Source organism: Aquarana catesbeiana, linkage group LG03 (genome assembly GCF_042186555.1).
Source record: "Aquarana catesbeiana isolate 2022-GZ linkage group LG03, ASM4218655v1, whole genome shotgun sequence".
Classification (NCBI taxonomy): domain Eukaryota; kingdom Metazoa; phylum Chordata; class Amphibia; order Anura; family Ranidae; genus Aquarana; species Aquarana catesbeiana.
The window spans coordinates 16,098,926-16,115,613 of NC_133326.1; the positions used below are offsets into that span (position 1 = coordinate 16,098,926).

The 16,688-nt window shown below is 42.4% G+C and overlaps 1 protein-coding gene across 2 annotated transcripts in view; it reads right to left on the reverse strand.

Moving 5' to 3' along the window:
• Window positions 1–16,688, reverse strand: part of SLC24A1 (solute carrier family 24 member 1) — a 107,249-nt gene that overhangs the window by 12,829 nt on the left and 77,732 nt on the right. For both annotated transcript variants that reach the window (XM_073618316.1, XM_073618315.1), the window contains 2 exons: window positions 12,180–12,292; window positions 112–351 (listed from right to left, as the gene is read on the reverse strand). In XM_073618316.1, the coding sequence (XP_073474417.1) occupies window positions 112–351; window positions 12,180–12,292 (353 nt within the window). The remainder of the gene's footprint in view (window positions 1–111; window positions 352–12,179; window positions 12,293–16,688) is intronic.

The window sequence follows — 16,688 nt, forward strand, 5'->3', positions numbered from 1 at the left end:
TTATATCAGAAAGTAAAAAATATATTTTTATTTTTTTTTTTCAAAATAGTTATTAATAAAATTGAGTCCCCTGAGCTATATTGATAGATTCAGCCATTGGAAATATCTTACCGGGCTTCTAACATCGGGCACGGTGAGCCACAGAGGGAACACAATAGGCAGGAGGAAGAGGTAGGTTATTTGCTTTCTTTTGGTATCTGGCCACTCTAAAGATAATGGTTCATCTGCCTCTTCATCATCCTCCTCCTCATCATCATCATCGCTGTCATCATCATCACTGTCATCTTCATCATCACTGTCATCACCACTGCTCCCGGATCCTCCTCCATCGGGGGCGTCTGCTGTGTTCTTCTGTGGAAGCAAACATTGTATTAGAAGGGGACTTTCCGCACATCAGCCTAATGCTATTCTGGTCATACATAGGGCCGTACAGGGGCCCTTACAGCATTCAGAGCCTCCCGGGACCCAGGGGGCTGCACAAGGGCTCATTCATACGGGGGGCAACTATCTATGTGCCTGTGTGAAGGAATGTTTTTGCCCTCATGGGTTACAAAGCAGGGGCGACACATCATTTGTGGGAGCATGGGCGCCGCCTCACCTGTCCACCGCATCACCCTCCCTGTCCATGCACCTGGCCCCTTGGGCGCATAAAGTCCTATGGCGGGGGGGGGGGGTTGAAGCACCTGATTAGAGCCAGAGGCTCTAATAGGCTTCAAAATAGGAAGGGCTCGGGACGCAGAGCATTGTGTGCCCGGAGCCCACCCAGATAGAATATTCACTATTGCACCACTGATCCTCCTCCCGGCCAATCGTGAAGTGGGTCTGATACCCGATTGGCTGAAAGGACAGGTGAACCTGACGCCTAGGAGGAGGGGAGGAGACGCATGGCGGAAGCAAGGAGGAGCCGCTGTCTGATGCCGCTGCAGCCTGATATCCGCTGATGCACCGATCTCCGCTGCTGCCCGATGTGCCAGCCACTGCCCGATCCCTGCTGCTGCCCAATGTGCGTGCCGCTGCCCTATCCCTGCCGCTGCCCAATGTGCGCGCCGCTGCCCAATCCCCACCGCTGCCCGATGTGCCCGCCACTGCCCGATCCCTGTCGCTGCCCGATGTGCGCGCTGATGCCCAATCCCCGCCGCCTAGATGGGGTAAGTGCCGGTGGACCGGTAGACAGGGAGGGAGGGGGGGTTTGAGGTGGGGGGGGTTTGGTGGTCTCCCCCCCAAACAAAAAAACCACCAGCCGCCACTGTTGCATAGGTATTCTGTGCATGCCCATGCTGGCAGTGCCATTCACGTCTAATGGTACAAGGCAGTTGGTTCCAATTTGACAGCCATGCAAGTGCAGGTGCCTGCCCCTGAATGCGTGGTCATTTTTGGACCACCAAAATGCGTTGGATTGTTCCCACTTACTTTTATGGGAATAAAGTTGTATCTGGACCTCTCAGCAGTGGTGTAGCCCTTCAATTTTCATTTTAGTTACATTACATTACCAGCCAGGGAGACCCGGGAGATCCACTGGGGTGTAGAGGCTGCCTACCTGGGAGCCAGATCACTTACATCAACATCCATACTTTACCACTTGCCGCCCGCTCACAGCACATTTACTGCAAGAGGGTGGCAGCTGCAAGCTAGGAAACATACATGTACGTCACTACCAGGTTTTTGGGTGTGTGCGCCCCCGTGCTGACCTGTGCTGCGATTGGACACAGCACGAGTTTGTCGGCAGGTTTCAGCCAATGATTTTGGCTAAAATTTGCTGATCAGCTTGTGTCCAAATCATACGCAGAGTTCTGTGTGTACAAACACGCAGAACTCTGTGTAAGCAGATAAGCAGGGAGAAAAAACAGCCAGATCTGTGAGTAAAAGCAGAACACATTACACATCGTTAGGCACACAGTTAACCCCTTCATTGCCTCTTGAAGTTAACCCCTTTCCAGCCAGTGTCATTAGTACAGTGTACAGTATTATCACCGATCACTGAATTAGTGTCACTAGTAACAGCCAGTGTCTGTTAGTGACCCTCCCAACAAGTGTCTGTTAGTGCCAGTTTTCCCACCACCCTATCACAGTCACACTAGAAGTTGCTGATCGCCATTATTAGTATAGCGTCTATAGCGGCATAAATTCCAGTATACAGTATAGACCATAGATGCCATTAAAGTTCAAGTGCGTGTAAAGGCAGGTGTCTCAATACTTTTGGTAATACAGTGTATCTTTCAAAAGTGTGTCAATGGCCAGCGTTTTACCATCAAACGAACCAAAATGTACTAAGGGTATTCTACCTGATTTAAGATATAATCATGTCTCACCTTTAAATTGCATTGCAGTTTTGGACGCCAATCCACAAAAAAGAACTATAAAAAATAACCAGTACAGAGCTTCAGTCACAGAGGCCAGACTGAGTTTAGAATTGAACACTTATTGGTGTATTTATATAAAAAAAAAAGAAAAATCAAAGAAATTTTCATCCAGCAGATCTGTATGTACATTCGTTCTGTGCGATTTAGACAAAAACGAATGTCCTTTAGATTGCTTTCTCTTCTAAATGAAAGTCGATTTCCACCCGGTTCTGTGTTTATTAAAAGTCAGCGGGTACAAAAACATAGCTGCTGACTTTTAATAATAAGACACTCGCCTGTCTAACGGTCCAGCGATGCGGCCGCACGGAGCCTCGCTCTTCTCCCCTGCCTGTCCGCGGTGCTGGCATTACTACCGTGGGCACCCAGCTGTGGCATCTTGCGGCTTCACAGCGGGGTGCGCACTGCACATGCCGAGTCACGCTGTGCATCCTGAATGGCCGTGCAATCTTCTGGGACCTGTGATGTGCCCCAGAAGATTGCAGAGAGGGAGGGGCCACCTAGGGGAAGAGGAGGAGTCACCGAGCGGAAGTGGGAGCTGGGTACCTGTCAAAACTAGGTACCCGCTCCCCCCCACCTAAAAAAATGACATGCCAAATGTGGCATGTCAGGGGGGTAAGAAGTACTTACTCTACGTTCACACCTATGCATTTTTTTAGTGTGTTTTGTAGTTTTCAGAAACGCGCTACAGTCCATTTAACATGGTTTCTTATGGTACTAGTTCACATCTGCGTGCGTTTTGCGGCGTTGCGTTTTTTTTGGAAAGGGTCAGGGACTTTATTTCCCACTGCAGTTTGCGTTTTGCGTGTAATAGACTTTAATGGAGCTGCACCAGAAACGCAAGTGGTGAATTTTTTTGATGCGATTTTTGATGTGTTTTGTGGTTCTTGTTTTACCACTGTATATAGCTGGTTGCTAAACAGGGGGCCGGGAAGCCGGTGGCCGCGTCCTTAACAACCGATGAGTCATCAGCTGCCAGCTTAAAGCCGAATGTAAAAAAAAAAAAAAAAAGAAAAAATTTGCCGGCAAATTTTTTATTTTGTTTTACATTCAGCTTTCAGCGGGGAACCCCGCTGACAGCTGATGACTCATTGGTTGCTAAGGATGCTGAAGCCGGCTTCCCGGCCTCCTGCTTAGCAACCAGCTATATACAGTGTTTTTTACAGTGCGTAGAAGGAGAAAAAAAATAAATAAAATGCATGAAAACTCCATGCAAAAATGCATAAAAAAAACACTGGTTTAAAAACGCAAAATGCACTGAAAAACGTATCAAGCGCAGCCGCATAGATGTGAACCTAGACTTAAAGTGCTAGTTCCACTTTTGGGTGGAACTCCGCTTTGATGTTCTTTTTATTATGTGTAGTAGTACTGCATTATGGCCACTAGACGGCGCTGAAGAGCACAAGAAATACAGTACATACTAGTCCTTGTAACAAGTGATACAATGTAACAATTTTAGCGAATGCTACAACGAATTAGCAAATACATGTAGCCATTTCTTCTACTGTTCCTCTTGTTGCATTATTTCTCTTGTTAGGCCCCCTTCAGACTCCGTCCAGCGGATCGCCTGCTCAGCAGGGATCTTTCCGCTGATCCCCGCTGAGCAGGCGGATGACAGGTCCGTGTTCACTTCGCTATGCAGAGCGGAATAGACATGTGCACTGCCGAAAAATTCATTAGTTTTTGTTTCATTCATTTTTTTTTTTTTTTCGTTTTTCGGTCATTTGTTATGATCACAATTCGTAAATTTGTAAATTTGAAAATTCGTGATTTTAAAAATGAGAAAATCCAAAAATAAGAAAGAAAATCTGAAAGAATAACTAACTAACTAATAGTAACTAACTATTAAATTCTAGGTATTGGAATATCCTTTTAAATTTGACTGTTAGTGAACGTAACGAATACGAATTTATCCGAAGTTCCGAATTATCCGAAATAACAAATGCCGCATCTAAACAAATGGAACGGAAGAATTAATAATAAATAATAAAAATAAAAGTTTTTATTATTATTATTATTGTTATTTATTGTTATTAATTTGTTACGTCCCATTAATTTAGATACGGCATTCGTTATTTCGGATAATTCGTGACTTCGAATAAATTAGTATTTGATATGTTCACAAACAGCCAAATTTGAAAGGAAATTCCATTACCTATAATTTAATAGTTAGTCATTAGTTAAGTTATTATTAGTTAGTTATTATTTCAGATTTTCGGGTTTTCCAATTTTCAAGTTTTCAAATTTTCAAATTTATGAATTTATGAATTGACAAAACTTTAGAATTTTATGAATATTCGAATATTCTGGAAAAAAATCCTTAAACGGGTTTTCGTTTATTCGGATATTTCCGAATTCGTCGAAATTCGTTAAGAAATTAATTCGGAATGAAACTAATTGCACATGTCTAGAACAGACATAGACACAGCCCACTCTCCTCTATGGGGCGGCAGATGTCCGCTGACACCTGCTGGCATCCCTTCAGCGGATCGGATGACAGTCGGATGGAAAAGGACTCAGTTAGTTTTTGGCGGCCCGGATCGAATGCCGGCAGGAGTCTGCCGACATGAGCCACTTCATAGAGAGCTATAGATAGTCCGATCAGGTTCGCCTGAAAAAACGGACAGGTGGACCCGATTGAAACATCCGCGTGAAAGGGGTCTTACAAAGACGTATGACTCCCTTCATCTCCATATCGTGACAATAATGCAATATTTTACTACTGATCATACTAAAAGAACATTCATTCAGAAAAGAAAATAGTCTAAAGAACATTTTTTCGCACAGAACAAATGTACATGCAGATTCACTGGGGAAATGGCAATGGAAATGTTTTCATAAATGAACTCTATGGGGTGTATTTATAATAAAAGTTTGTATAGCTATTTGTCCGGTGAAACGGCTGCTACAATGGTTTTGTGTGAATGGGGCAGTGGGGCTTGCTTCTGGAAAATACTGCAATATGACCACTAGATGGAGCTTAGGATTATAGGAAATAAGTATTTTTATTTATTCAACTCTTAGATCCATCTAGTGGCCATAATAACACAGATTTTTTTAATGATAGAAAAACACAGAATTGTTGACATTTTTGCAGATTTATTAAAAAATATAAACTGAAACATCACATGGTCCTAAGTATTCAGACCCTTTGCTCAGTATTTAGTAGAAGCTCCTTTTGATCTAATACAGCCATGAGTCTTTTTGGGAAAGATACAACAAGTTTTTCACACCTGGATTTGGGGATCCTCTGCCATTCCTCCTTGCAGATCCTCTCCAGTTCTGTCAGGTTGGATGGTAAACGTTGGTGGACGGCCATTTTTAGGTCTCTCCAGAGATGCTCAATTGGATTTAAGTCAGGGCTCTGGCTGGGCCATTCAAGAACAGTCACGGAGTTGTTGTGAAGCCACTCCTTCGTTATTTTAGCTGTGTGCTTAGGGTCATTGTCTTGTTGGAAGGTAAACCTTCGGCCCAGTCTGAGGTCCTGAGCACTCTGGAGAAGGTTTTCGTCCAGGATATCCCTGTACTTGGCCGCATTCATCTTTCCCTCGATTGCAACCAGTCGTCCTGTCCCTGCAGCTGAAAAACACCCCCACAGCATGATACTGCCACCACCATGCTTCACTGCTGGGACTGTATTGGACAGGTGATGAGCAGTGGTTTTCTCCACACATACCGCTTAGAATTAAGGCCAAAAAGTTCTATCTTGGTCTCATCAGACCAAAGAATCTTATTTCTCACCATCTTGGAGTCCTTCAGGTGTTTTTTTAGCAAACTCCATGCGGGCTTTCATGTGTCTTGCACTGAGGAGAGGCTTCCGTCGGGCCACTCTGCCATAAAGCCCCGACTGGTGGAGGGCTGCAGTGATGGTTGACTTTCTACAACTTTCTCCCATCTTCCGACTGCATCTCTGGAGCTCAGCCACAGTGATCTTTGGGTTCTTCTTTACCTCTCTCACCAAGGCTCTTCTCCCCTGATAGCTCAGTTTGGCTGGACGGCCAGCTCTAGGAAGGGTTCTGGTTGTCCCAAATGTCTTCCATTTAAGGATTATGGAGGCCACTGTGCTCTTGGGAACCTTAAGTGCAGCAGAAATTTTTTTGTAACCTTGGCCAGATCTGTGCCTTGCCACAATTCTGTCTCTGAGCTCTTCAGGCAGTTCCTTTGACCTCATGATTCTCATTTGCTCCGACATGCACTGTGAGCTGTAAGGTCTTATAAAGACAGGTGTGTGGCTTTCCTAATCAAGTCCAATCAGTATAGTCAAACACAGCAGGACTCAAATGAAGGTGTAGAACCATCTCAAGGATGTTCAGAAGAAATGGACAGCACCTGAGTTAAATATATGAGTGTTACAGCAAAGGGTCTGAATACTTAGGACCATGTGATATTTCGTTTTTTCTTTTTTAATAAATCTGCAAAAATGTCAACAATTCTGTGTTTTTCTGTCAATATGGGGTGCTGTGTGTACATTAATGAGGAAAAAATGAACTTAAATGATTTTAGCAAATGGCTGCAAAATAACAAGGAGTGAAACATTTAAGGGGGTCTGAATACTCTCCGTCCCCACTGTACATATTGTTTAATCCACACTCATGTTAGAGGTTTCATGTATTATATCCCTTCCCGCCCAGACCTGGCATCCCTTTAACTGGACTATTACACTTGGGGGGGGTGGGGCGATAAGGTCTGCCTGATCATGTGACTGCTGTGATTGACTGTCACAGTGGGCACATTATCAGGAGCCAGTCCCATTGGCTCCCAATCATTACTAGAGACTGGTGGCTGTCTTTGAGAGCTCGGTCGCTGTGCTGGGAGCACTAATGAGCACCTCTGCCACCCATGGATGTGAAAGTGCAGCATGTGGGCATTAAAACTCATCCTCTTTGCCTCCACACATACGCGTTTCGTGGCAGGTGGTTAATAGGCCCTAAATTCAATGTACTAAATAGGCATGAATAAATAAATTAAATATTAGATAAAATAATAATGATAATAAGAATAATGGTAATAATATTAATAATAACTGCATAATAGCAGCATATTTTAATATTATTAATTATATTAATAATATTGTAATAGTAGTATTAATAGTAATAGTTATAAAATATTGTAATAATTATTATACAGGATTTATATAGCGCCAACAGTTTACGCAGCTCTTTGCAATTCGAAGGTAGACAGTACAAATACAATACACTTTAATACAGTAGGAATCAGAAGGCCCTGCTCCTTGGAGCTTACAATCTAAGAGGGAAAGTTAAGGGATACAAGGGGTAATAACTGTGGGGGATGTGCTGATGGAGAAGATAAATGTACAGTTGTTGGGTGGGGGCCATATAGGCTTCTCTGAAGAGATGAGTTTTCAGGGATCGTCTAAAAGTGAATAAAGTAGGAGGAAATCGGACAGATTGAGGTAGAGCATTCCAGAGGATGGGAGAGGCTTCTGGAGAAGTCCTGAAGGCAAGCATGGGATGAGGTGACAAGGGAGTTTGAGACCAGGAGGTCTTGGGAGGAGCGAAGAGAACAATTAGGTTGGTATTTTGAGACTAGGCTAGTGATATAGCTGGGGGCCAGGTTGTGGATGGCTTTATAAGTTATAGTTAGTATCTTGAATTTAATTTGTTGGCTGAGTGGCAGCCAAGGGAGGAATTGGCAGAGGGGGATGACCGGTGGATGAGCCTGGCAGCAGCATTCATAATGGACTGAAGTGGGGATAGCCTATTTAGAGGTAAGCCAATGAGGAGGGAGTGGCAGTAGTCAAGGCGAGAGATGACCAGGGAGTGGATTAGAAGCTTTGTGGTGACATTGGTTAGGAAGGGGCGTATCTTGGAGATGTTGCGGAGGTTGAGGCAGCAAATTTTGGATAGCGATAGGATGTGAGGGCCGAAAGGTTAGTTGAGAGTCCAGGATTACACCTAGGACCTTGGCATGGGGGGACAAGTTGATAGTTAAGCCATTGATATTGACAGAGAAGTCAGGGAAAGTGGCACCTGAGGGAGGAAATATCATGAGCTTGCTTTTTGGATAGGTTGAGTTTGAGGAAGTGATGTGACATCCAGGCTGATATGTCTGCTAGTAAGTTGGTGATGCGTGAGGAAACAGATGGAGAGAGCTGGGGGGTGGAGAGATAGATTTGGGTGTCATCAGCGTAGAGATGATATTGAAAGCTGTGGGAGGCAATCAACTGACCCAGGGAGGTGGTGTAGATTGAGAAAAGGAGAGGTCCAAGAACAGAACCTTGGGGGACCCCAACGGAGAAAGGAAGAGGAGAGGAGGAAGTAGAGTTGTAAGTGACACTGAAGGAGTGGTAGGATAGGTAGGATGAGAACCAGCAAAGAGTACAGTCACGGAGACCAAAGGAGTGGAGTTTATTGAGGAGGAGGGGGTGGTTCACTGTGTCAAAGGCAGCAGAGAGATCCAGGAGAAGTAGTACAGAATAGTGTCCGCTGGTTTTAGCCATTAGTAGGTCATTTGAGAGTTTAAGGAGAGCAGTTTCCATGGAGTGTTGAGGGCGAAATCCAGACTGAAGGGGATCAAGAAGTTTGTTCATGGTCAGATGGTCGCTCAGTCGGTTGTAGACCAGTCTTTCAAGAAGTTTGGAGGAGAAGGCGAGTAAGGAGATGGGACGTAGGTTGTTAAAATTGGTTGGGTTCCAGTGAGGGCTTTTATAGTGTGGGGGTGACTAGCACATGTTTTAGAGAGTTTGGGAAGATGCCACGAGAGGGAGAGGTTGAAAATGTGAGTTAGAGAGTGTAGAATCGAGTCAGGGGGGAGAAGGATCCAGGGGGCAGGTGGTTAGATGAGTTTTAGATAAAGGTTTAGCAACCTCATTAATACTAGCGGGGTTGAATGAGGGAAGTAATGATTGTATCTGTGGACATGGGGTGTTGCGTGGGGAGAGGTTTCTGCGCATTGGAGATCTCCTCATGATTTGTATCCATCTTATTTTTGAAGTGATTGGCGATCTCCTGGTCAGTGAGTGAGTTAGAGGGTGGAGGCAGTAGAGGACAGAGTAGAGTGTTGAAGGTAGAGAAGAGTTGACGTGGACTGGATGAGAAGGTGGTAATGAGTGTGATAAAGTAGGTCTGCTTGGCAGTGTGGAGGCAGGAATAGTATTTTAGGAGGGCAGATTTATATTGTGTGAAGTCTTCCTGGGTCTTAGTCTTATGCCATAGACGCTCAAGAGCCCGGCTACGTTTTCTGAGACTTCTGGTGTCGTCTGTTTGCCAGGGTTGTAGTAGTCGGGGCCTAATTCTGCATGTAGTGAGGGGGGCAAGCTTGTCTAGGGAGGAAGACAGTGAGCTGTTGTAGATGAAAGTGGCTAGGTTGGGGCAGGACAGGGGTGAGATTTTGCCATAGAGGTGATCAGTAGCAGAGTAGCGAAGAGAAGGGTTGAGGTGGCGAAGGTTTCTACGTGTAACTGTTAGGCGGTTGGAGGGAGAGGAGCTGGAAGATAGGGAGGGAGCAAAACTAATAAGGTGGTGATCAGAGAGTGGGAGAGGATTGTTGGAAAGGTTGCACGGAGTGCACAGATAGGAGAAAACAAGGTCAAGGGTGTTGCCATTGGAGCGAGTAGGAGCCTGTATCCATTGCTTCAGGTCAATAGATGAGGTTAGACTGAGAAGTTTAGAAGTAGTAGTAGTGTTAGTTCCGGTTCACACAGGGGCAACACGACTCTGGCCGCGACTTTGCAAAGCGACCTGGACACGACCTGAGGGCGACACCACAGCGCGACTTGGGGCGACTTACAAGGCGACTTCAAGTCGCCTCCAGGACAGGCGACTTTCCAGTGGCCAATCAAACTACAATCCGCTCTGGGGGAGGGAGGGGTTTGCTTGAAAAAAACATCTTCTCTTCCTGTGAAGTCGCTTCAGTATAGATCACGATCCGACTTGTAGGCGACTTACATTGAAATCAATGGGTACAAGTCGCCTACAAGTCGCCTTGAAGTAGTACAGGGACCTTTTCTGAAGTCGGAGCGACTTCAGTAGCGTACATATAGACGGCTCTCATTCACTTACATGGACTTTCAGATGTCAAGCAACTTGGGGCGACTTGAGGTCTGACAAGTCGGATCCCAAGTCGCGGTAGTGTGAACCGGCACTTAGTGTTAACAGGGATGTTGAAGTCACCGAGAATAATTGTGGGGATTTCAGAAGAGAGAAAGTAGGGGAGCCAGGCAGAGAAGTCATCAAGGAAGGCTGATACTGGTCCAGGGGGAAGGTAGATGACAGCAATTCTTAGAGAAATGGGAGAATTGGCCTGAATTCTTTCCCAAACGTACATACTATAACTGGGTACTGACATTTATAGGTAAAGTTGATCCAGGGAAAATCCAATTGCCTCTCGGGGAATCAGGAAGGAATTTTTTTTCCCTGCTGTAGCAAATTGGATCATGCTTTGCTGGGGTTTTTCGCCTTCCTCTGGATCAACTGTGGGTCTAGGATTGTGTATATGGGATTGTATGTTTTTTGGGGTTTTTTTTTTATTGGTGGATCTAGTTGGACTTGTGTAACTATATAATATATTATAATAATATTAATGATCATAATAATAATGGAATAAGAAAATACTGTCTTTGACAGCTCGGTTGCTGTGCAGGGAGCATGCAATGAGCGTGCTCTCAGAAAAGAAACCTTCTGCCACCCATGGATGTGTGTGTGCAGCATGTGGGCGTTAAAACTCATCCTTTTTGCCTCCGCACATACGCGTTTCGTGGCAGCAAGAAGTTAATAGGCCATTAAGTCAATGTACTAAATAGGCATGAATAAATAAATTATATAATACTAAATAAAATAATAATGATAACATTAATACTATTAAAAATAATGGCAATATTATTATTATTATTTTTATTATTATTATTATTATTAATAACATATTGTAATAATAATAATATTAATATATTAGAATATTATTTATGATAATAATATATTGTAATAATAATAATAATACAAAAAAGGCCTGGATACTTTCCTAAATGTACATAATATAACTGGGTACTAACATTTATAGGTAAAGTTGATCCAGGGAAAATCTGATTGCCTCTCTGGGATCAGGAAGGAATTTTTCCCCCTGCTGTAGCAAATTGGATCATGCTTTTCTGGGGTTTTTCGCCTTCCTCTGGATCAACTGTGGGTATTGGATTGTGTATATGGGATTGTATGGTTGTGTTTTTTTTTTTTTTATTGGTTGAGCTAGATGGACTTGTGTAACTTGTGTAACTTTGTAACTAACTAATATATTATAACATTATAATAATATTAATGATCATAATATTATTGGAATAAGAAAATATTGTCTTTGACAGCTTGGTTGCTGTGCTGGGAGCGTGCAATGAGCGTGCTCTCAGAAAGGAAATCTTCTGCCACCCATGGTTGTATGTGTGGGTGTTAAAACTCATAATTTTTTTCATAAAAATTTCTCTGTTACCATGTTTTGTATCTTTACATTTTTCAATAAAAATTGAAAGTGAAAACTCGTCCTTTTTGCCTCTGCACATACGTGTTTCGTGGCAGCAAGAAGTTATTAGACCTTTAAGTCAACTTACTAAATAGGCATGAATAAATAAATGATATAATACTAAATAAAATAATAATGATAATATTAATACTATAAAAAATAATGGCAATATTATTATTATTATTAATAATATGAATAATAATAATATTATTAATAACATATTGGAATAATAATATATTGGAATATTATTTATGATCATAATAATAATAATATATTGTAATAATAACGATTATAGTAATAATATACAGTATTGTGTATGTGTATATATATATATATTGTAGGACACAAGGCTCTCCTTACCTTGGTGTCATCTTTGTCTCCATCATCTTCTCCATCCTTTGATGGCTCAGACCCCGTCGGGGGAGTCACCTGAACATTCACTGTGTTTTGGATCTCACCCTCTTCCTTCCCATCTGCAAAGAAATAGGCAAAACGTCTCACTTACCGCCGGACACCATGAGGTCCTTTACGTCTACTGATTTATATTTAATGTGGGTCCGTACCTCCACATCTTCTCACAGTTAATATCCATAACCCCATTAGTCAACCCGTAACAACAAAATGATTTGCAGATTTAGCCTACTTCAAGAACGTCTTGTCATGGTGAGGAGTGCAGACTAATGCTCATCACCACACACGTTACAATCTGATTGTACAATCTCTTTTAGATCTGCCAACAACCTCCTGATTGGATACCAATTGATTAGATAGTTTCTGAAGGTTCTCATATTACATAGTTTTGTTTGAAGATTGTATGGTGAGATTATAATGTGAATGGTGAACGTAAGGATTTTAGGGGAAGGTCCTGTCCCATAATGCAAGTCAATCATGGAAAAATTAGGGAATATGGAGGCTAACAAAACACTGTGCTGACTTCATGTACAGTGCCTTGAAAAAGTATTCATACCCCTTGAAATTTTCCACATTTTCTCATGTTACAACCAAAAACGTAAATGTATTGTATTGGTATTTTATGTGATAGACCAACACAAAGTGGCACATAATTGTGAAGTGGAAGGAAAATGATAAATGGTTTTCAAATTTTTTTACAAATAAATATGTGAAAAGTGTGGGGGGCATTTGTATTCAGCCCCCTTTACTCTGATACCCCTAACTAAAATCTAGTGGAACCAATTGCCTTCAGAAGTCACCTAATTAGTAAATAGAGTCCACCTGTGTGCCAATTAATCACAGTATAAATACAGCTGTTCTGCAAAGCACTCAGAGGTTTGTTAGAGAACCTTAGTGAACAAACAGCATCAAGAAGGCCAAGGAACACACCAGACAGGTCAGGGATAAAATTGTGGAGAAGTATAAAGCAGGGTTAGGTTATAAAAAAATCTCCCAAGCTTTGAACATCTCACGGAGCTCTGTTCAATCCATCATCCGAAAATATAAAGAGTATGTCACAACTGCAAACCTACCAAGACATGGCCGTCCACCTAAACTGACCGGCCGGGCAAGGAGAACATTCATCAGAGAAGAGCCAAGAGGTCCATGGTAACTCTGGAGGAGCTGCAGAGATCTACAGCTCAGGTGGGAGAATCTGTCCACAGGACAACTATTAGTCGTGTTCTCCACAAATCTGACCTTTATGGAAGAGTGACAAGAAGAATGACATTGGTGAAAGAAAGCCCTAAGAAGTCCCATTTGCAGTTTGAGAGAAGCCATGTGGGGGACACAGCAAACATGTAGAAGAAGGTGCTCTGGTCAGATGAGACCAAAATTTAACTTTTTGGCCTAAAAGCAAAACACTATGTGTGGTGGAAAACTAACACTGCACATCACCCTGAACACACCATCCCCACCGTGAAACATGGTGGTAGCAGCATCATGGTGTGGGGATGCTTTTCTTCAGTAGGGACAGGGAAGCTGGTCAGACTTGATGGGAAGATGGATGGAGCCAATCTTAGAAGAAAACCTGTTAGAGTCTGCAAAAGACATGAGACTGGGGCGGAGGTTCACCTTCCAGCAGGACAACGACCCCAAACATACAGCCAGAGCTACAATGGAATGATTTAGATCAAAGCATATTCATGTGTTAGAATGGCCCAGTCAAAGTCCAGACCTAAATCCAATTGAGAGTCTGTGGCAAGACTTGAAAATTGCTGTTCACAGACGCTCTCCATCCAATCTGACAGAGCTTGAGCTAATTTGCAAAGAAGAATGGGCAAAAATGTCCCTCTCTAGATGTGCAAAGCTGGTAGAGACATCCCTAAAAAGACTTGCAGCCGTAATTGCAGCGAAAGGGGGTTCTACAAAATATTGACTCCGGGGGGCGCCATACAAATGTATGCCACACTTTTCAGATATTTATTTGTAAAAAAATTTGGAAAACCGTTTATCATTTTCCTTCCACTTCACAATTAGGTGCCACTTTGTGTTGGTCTATCACATAAAATCCCAATAAAATACATTTACATTTTTGGTTGTAACATGACAAAATATTGAAAATTGTAAGGGGTATGAATACTTTTTCAAGGTACTGTAAGTACGATATTAAATGCAAAAATGCTTTAAAGTATCTCATAGTTGGCCACTAAGCCACAATTTATGAGATTTCAGCATTTTTTTTAAAGGAGCTAATAGCTGATGTAAGGTGGAGGGGTATTAAGAGACTTGGGAGTCTACTTAAAAAAGAATTAGTATACAATTGTCATAAGTATTTGCACAGTCGCAACAAATGTTATGGTCTAATGTGATTTCATGATTGTCAGTTCCATCTAGTGGCCATAATGGGGTACTTTTCTCAATCAAAAAAATATTGCGTTATGGCCACTAGATGGAGCTGATGATCATTGGAAATGATTATTTACTATGATCATCAGCTGCATCTGGAGGCCATAATGTGGTATTTTCCTGATTCATGCTATTGCTATAATGATAAGAAAATACTTTTTTTACTATGATAATCAGCTCCATCTAGTGGCCATAATGTGGGATTTTCCTAATTCATGCTGTTCTTATGTAAAAAGGAAATTCTTTACTTTGATCATCAGCTCCATCTAGTGGCCATAATGTGGTATTGTAGTAATTCAGGCTCTTCTCATGAACATAAGGAAACACTTATTTACTATGATCGTCAGCTCCATCTAGTGGCCATATTGTAATTTTCCTTCTTCGTGCTATTTTTATAATAATAAGGAAACACTTATTTACCATGATCATCAGCTCCATCTAGTGGGTACGATTCCTTTCACTGACACCAACAATGGGGCACTATTCCTCCCACTGATACCAATGATGGGACACTATTGCTTCCACTGATACCAATGATGGGACACTATTTCTCCCACTGATACCAATGATGGGGTACTATTCCTCCCACTGATACCAATGATGGGGCACTATTCCTCCCACTGATACCAATGATGGGGCACTATTCCTCCCACTGATACCAATGTTGGGGCACTATTCCTCCCACTGATACCAATGATGGGGCATTATTCCTCCCACTGACACCAATGGTGAAGCACCATTCCTTCCACTAATATCAATGATGGGACACTATTCCTCACACTGATACCAATGATGGGATACTATTCCTCCCACTGATACCAATGATGGGGTACTATTCCTCCCACTGATACCAATGATGGGACACTATTCCTCCCACTGATATCAATGATGGGACACTATTCCTCCCACTGACACCAATGATGGGGCACTATTCCTCCCACTGACACCAATGATAAAGCACCATTCTTTCCACTTACATCAATGATGGGGCACCATTCCTTCCACTGATACCAATGATGGGGCACCATTCCTTCCACTGATACCAATGATGGGGCACTATCCCTCCCACTGACACCAATGATGGAACACTATTCCTCACAATTTGGAGAACTACACTGGTCACATCCGTTCCCTTACCCTGCAATTCCAATACAAGGCCTGTAAAAAACTGCTAATGCTAAATGTATCTCTCCTAGAATAACACCTAGAATATACAGTATTCACAACTTGTATTGTGCATATAAAGAATATAATCATGTACATAGAAATATATTTTTATGTGAAGAGGAACTCAGTACTGTACTAAACTAATAAGTGGTAAGAAATGTTTTAGATTAAAAAAAAAAACAGTATTTTTACAATGCTTGCCTAGCAATTTACCCAGTAAATGCATATCCATTCATTCTGTGAGAATGGGGCAAAAAGTAAATGTTATCGGACTATTTCCTGTACTAGTCAAATGTTTTTATTGATTTAAAACAGAAAGTACTCTATTTGGCCACTTGATGGTGCTAAGTATGTTAGTCATTTCCTATAACATACTACATTTCCTAGTTATTTCCTATGACGCCATCTAGAGTCCAAGTGCAGTATTTTCTGTTTTAATCAATGAAAACCATTCAAACAGCACAAAAACTAATCTAATAACATTTGTGTTTTTTGTTCCATTCACACAAAGTGTATGTACTTGCACATTTACTTGGCAAATTGCTATGTGATTTTTTCAATAAATACACCCTTTCTCAATCTAACAGCTACTAATACCAACACAAAGCTACAGACACTGGGAACACTAGCACTCAGGGGCGTAACTATAGGGGTTGCAGGGGTCACAATTGTGACCCAACCCCATGCTCAAAGAGGGCCATACGGCTCCCTTGTATACCTAAATAGGAGGGGTAGCATATAGAGAAACCGATGCCCTCCACTTTGCAGCAGCAGTAGGAAAATGGAGGGCATCGGTTCCTCTTCATGCTGCCCCTCCTATCTATTTTACTTGTTTCCAGCTGTCCCTGGGGCCCCTGTGTGCTCCCCTGTCTGCCCCCCCCCCCCCCCCCAGCAGCTCTTTTT